Source organism: Engraulis encrasicolus, chromosome 21, assembly GCF_034702125.1.
Source record: "Engraulis encrasicolus isolate BLACKSEA-1 chromosome 21, IST_EnEncr_1.0, whole genome shotgun sequence".
Lineage (NCBI taxonomy): Eukaryota > Metazoa > Chordata > Actinopteri > Clupeiformes > Engraulidae > Engraulis > Engraulis encrasicolus.
In genome coordinates this window covers 4,927,709-4,932,708 of record NC_085877.1, presented here as the reverse complement: position 1 = coordinate 4,932,708, position 5,000 = coordinate 4,927,709, and the positions used below count along the sequence as shown (strand labels likewise).

At 49.2% G+C, this 5,000-nt stretch overlaps 1 protein-coding gene across 1 annotated transcript in view; it reads right to left on the bottom strand.

The window, feature by feature from the left end:
- Positions 1-5,000, bottom strand: part of kiaa0825 (KIAA0825 ortholog) — a 195,447-nt gene that overhangs the window by 116,552 nt on the left and 73,895 nt on the right. The window contains exons 12-14 of the mRNA XM_063187627.1: positions 4,666-4,856; positions 2,033-2,245; positions 1,415-1,591 (exon numbers count right to left, since the gene is read on the bottom strand). Coding sequence (XP_063043697.1) covers positions 1,415-1,591; positions 2,033-2,245; positions 4,666-4,856 — 581 coding nt within the window. The remainder of the gene's footprint in view (positions 1-1,414; positions 1,592-2,032; positions 2,246-4,665; positions 4,857-5,000) is intronic.

Genomic DNA, 5,000 nt, shown 5'->3' with positions numbered 1-5,000 from the left:
CTCTCTCTCTCTCTCTCTCTCTCTCTCTCTCTCTCTCTCTCTCTCTCTCTCTCTCTCTCTCCACAAAGATCTAGCACAGGGTGATCGATGATGAGAAAAAGAGCGAGCAAGAGAGAGAGAGAGAGAGAGAGAGAGATAGAGAGGGAAAAGAGAGAGAGTAAGAGAAAGAGGAAGGGAAAGTGAGAGAGGTGAAGTCAGCCGCATTAAGACTCCTGACCCCCGTGCTCCGGCGAATGTGCTGTTTCACACCAACCGTCACCGAGAGGAGAAATATGAAGCAGGCGATGGAGTAAATAGCCTGTGAGACAGGGGCATCTGTGTTGAATTAGGCCCCATGATTCAGGGGGCCCTACAGTGAAGTTAAAGTGTGAATGTGAATGGGTGTGTGTGTGTGTGTGTGTGTGTGTGTGTGTGTGTGTGTGTGTGTGTGTGTGTGTGTGTGTGTGTGTGTGTGTGTGTGTGTGTGTGTGTGTGTGTGTGTGTGTGTGTGTGTTAGCGACTGCGTGCGAATGCGTGAGAGTGTGTGAGTGTGTGTGTGCACGTGTATGCGTGTGTGTGTGTGCTCGTGTGCGTACATGCGTGTGTGTGTGTGTCTTGTGTCTCGGTGCGTGTATATGTGTGTGCCTGTTTGCCCCGAAACCATTACACATGAGCTCCATAAAACTGTAAAATATCTCCGTCCTCCGCTTGTGGAGTCGCATTACACACGGAGCCTCATGCCCCACCACTCCGCTCCACATTGTTTCCATCTCCAGCCAAGCCAGCCAGCCAGCCAGCCAGGGCATGTGTGTCGAAGTGGTGGAGAGGCGGAGGGCACGTAGGTGAGCTAAGCAGTTATTAGATAGTAATTACAACGTATTACACAGTAATTACACTTTAATGACTGGTTATTATAATTCCTCCAACTGGGCGTAGCTGGGGGAACCGTGTCGGGCTGTCAGTGGGACGTTTACAATGCTGGTGCTGCTAGGTGGGGGCCAAGGCGGTGATGAAGGCGTAAGTCAAAATGTTGGTATAATAAATCATTGAAAATAGACGTTCTGAGTGTGCGATACTTTTTTGATTAAAACATTGGACCGCCATAAAGAACCAATACTGTGTGCATTTTCAGCAAGGGTTGTCAACCTTTTTTTGAACAAACGCCCCCTTGACCTCATCATAAGCCTCTCAACGCCCCCTTGATGTCATCATAAACCTGCAAACGCCCCCCTTAGTATTAAAAAATAAAATTGGCTAATACCCCTCAATGGCAACAAAGCACCACCCCCTCTCAGCTGCATCCTTCTTAATGCCTCCCTAACACCCCCTGGGGGGAGGGGGGCGGGGGGTAGAGCCCCCATTGAGAAACACTAATTTATTGTAACAAGACAACAAGGGTGTTGGGTGCTGGTCTAGATGGGGGTAGCTGACTTACTTCAGAGAGTGCTCTGGGAACACGACAGGGTTGATGACACTGAGCCAGTAAGCATCGCTCAGGCCAAGGTCTCCAGGCTCTGTCTCGCCGTTCGTAGGAGCACCAGCACCATTATTGAGGTCATCCACAGTCTGGGCGGCGTGCACAGCCGGACTCTTGGGGCCACTCTGGAAGATCCTGGGGAATACAGAGAATTAATTCAATGGATTTATTGCATTGATGAGTGAGTGAGTGAGAGTAAGCCAGCAAGTGAAAAAGTGATTTGTCATAATGTCCTGCCAAGCATGTAACAATCAACAGTCTAATCCAATGCACCCAAAAAACAAAGAAGGTAACCTTGAGTTATACTACAAAAAAGTCAAAACAAAGAAGTTAACATGATGTCATAATAAAACACTCTGTTCATTCTCATTTTGCCATAAAATTAATTAGTATTTTCTTTGTTAAAATTGTGACCAATAGTGGGCAGTGATCTATGTTCAATAACAGCTTGGCTACACGTCCTGTTTGATTCCATTTGATATATTCTCAGAGAGAAAAAAGGCTCTCAAATGTGATCAAGAAACATATTGGCCCTACGTAACTGATTAGCTGAAGAAAAAAAAAACCTGACAGTACCCATAGAGCAGTGGTAGGGGAGCCGTAACCACCACCAGCACGTCGAGCAGCTGCGTGCAGAGGCCGTGGACGCCGCTGAGCCAGTCGGCCGCCGAGGACGAGCCAGGCAGCGTGGAGGAGGACTTGGCCTCGGACGCCAGCAGCTCCCCCGGCCCCTCACACACGCTCCACAGCATCTGCTGCACGCACAGCAGGATGGAAGAGATGTCCAACCTGAACATGGGAGAGAGAGAGAGAGATTGATTAATCATCAATCAATGTATCTGATTTTGGTCTCATGTACAAGCAGGGGAGTGTGTGGTTTTGTTAGTAGTTTCTAAACGGCAAGCCAAAAAATATTGTAGTATGACTAATGCGCAGTTAGTTTTCCAATTCATTTCAAAGGACATTTTAGAAGAGGGGGGGGAGGAGTGTACATGGAAACCAAGAGGGCCAGACCGCAAAACAACATTTGCCATGTTAGCTGGCCTGGTGCGCTTTGTACAAAGCCAAGGGTGCATTCGCAACCAAGAGCCACTGAGAAGTGCTGCATACAATGCATGGCAACAGAACTGTGATTTCTTTTATTCCATCAGTGTGTGTGTGTGTTGGGGGGGGGGTGTAATGTACAGTAAGTCTTGCTGACACCACAGTTTGAGCCGGGGGATGGAGGAGCAGATCTGATCTGCTGCCCGTATATTACTGTGGACAAGGTCACTTCAAAACCAGAGCCTCTTCAAAGAGCTGTGTTTGGGCACATCGTTATTTGTCTGGTTAATGTCTACAGGCTGGGCTGATGACTAAAAGGGGGGAGCAGGGAGCTGGAGCAGAGAGCTCATCTGCTTGGCAGACATGGAGACAAGTCCCAACACACACACACACACACACACACACAGACACAGACACAGACGCACACACGTGCGCGCGCACACAGGCAGGCACACACACACAGACACAGACACCCAGACGTCCGCACACACACAGGCAGATGCGCACACGTACACGCACACACAAACACACACACACACACAGACACACACACAGACACAGACACACACACACACACACACACACACACACACACAGACACACACACAGACACACACACAGACACAGACACAGACACACACACACACACACACAGACACACAATATTATTCCCATAAGCAATCCATGGGCTGGCTGTCCTTGTAGGAAAAGCACATCTCAGGAAACGAAAGCCAGTCAGCCTGAACGCAAAAACACATGCAAAAATGCACCCTGGCACACACACAGGCAAGCTCACACACCGACTCAAGAGCGCACACACACACACACACACACACACACACACACACACACACTTTCACAGACCAAAGACACAGAGAAAGAGAGCATGTGAGAGAGAGGAAAAGTACGGAGAGGTATAAAGACGGAGAGAGAGAGAGAGAGAGAGAGAGAGAGAGAGAGAGAGAGAGAGAGAGAGAGAGAGAGAGAGAGAGAGAGAGAGAGAGAGGAGAGAGAGAGAGAGAGACAGAGAGAGAGAGAGAGAGAGAGAGAGAGAGAGAGAGAGTCTGCGTTTTGTCAGTGGTGAGTGGTTGGAGAGGGTGGCATGTTTTAACACTTTAAGTATGTGTTAATGCTGCGCCCTGAGCCCTTGGTGCACCCTGGGTAGAGAGCTCGGCGGGCGGCTGGAGGAGAGGAGAGGAGAGGAGAGGAGAGGAGGAGGAGAGAGATGAGGAGATGAGAAGAGAGGTCTTGGTGGGTGGATGAAGTAGAGGTATAGGGAGAGGAGAGGAGAGGAGAGGAGAGGAGAGGAGAGGGCTCGGCGAGAGTATTCGACGGGCGGGCAGAAGAGAGGAGAGAGGAGAGGAGAACCAGGCCGTCTGCCAGGCCTAGGGCGGGCGCGTGCAGACAATCGCCGTCTGTGTTCGGGAGAGGCTGGCGCTGTGTGACACTGCAACCTCAGGCCAACCTGACAACACAGCACTGGGCCTGTAAGCATTAGGCTTGTAACACCCAAAGCAGGCCCACACCATACGCCATCTTTGTTGGATACACAAACATACGTACAGCACACAGCACACAGACATGGGAGGACAAAGCAAGTAAAAGTAAGATCAATCAAGGAGGACATCCGATCCAAGGATAGGAAGTTACAGACTAATAGTGGCCTGTTAGCATTTAAACTTGATAACTATGTAGGCACACTGCATTTTAAAATTTCAACGTGATTGGCTTTTGATTTTCTCTGATACTTCTGCTCCAAAAGTGCTGGAAAGCCGATTGGGAGGTGGTGTGCAGGGGCAGGGAGTTGGATGCGGCTAGCACAGACGAGCATCACAGCTAAATATACCAGTTACAAATGCATGCTGATGAGCTTGCTTAAAAAATGCTGCTAAAAAAGAGTGGGTCATTTCCATTTGCCAATTCAGTCATTGATTTTGGAACAATACTTAATCACTATAATCATGTTGTATATAACTGTGTGTTTTACTTTCATTTTGGGCTGCGATGCATACATGTAATATCTATGTCAGAAGAACCACTCAATTTAATGTCATGATGTAGTTAAGTGTTTTCAGCACAGAGTGAATAGGCCTGTTGACAGGCCAATCTGCAGTGAGAGGCTAATAAAGAAGATGATGATGGGGCGATGAGGAAGACGGCATCACCTGACTTGCTGGACCCTGCCGTAGGAGGGCCGGGCGTGGGAGTACCTCTGGACCAGCGGCTGCAGGCTCTCACACAGCACCTGGGCCAGAACGCACCGCGCCACCTCAGGAGACAGAGCCCTCCACAGGTCACTACGCACGCCCGCCAGGAAGTAGTGCCACATCTGGATGGAGAAGGAGCAGCGCTCGTCCTGATAGGAGGAAGAGGAAGAGGGAGAGGGAGGAAGGAGAGGAGGAGGCAGAAGATGGAAAATAGGTGTTTCAGACTTAAACATTTCTTCATACATCAATCAATTAATCTTTTGAATCTGCAGTCTGAAGACTATAGGCAGTGT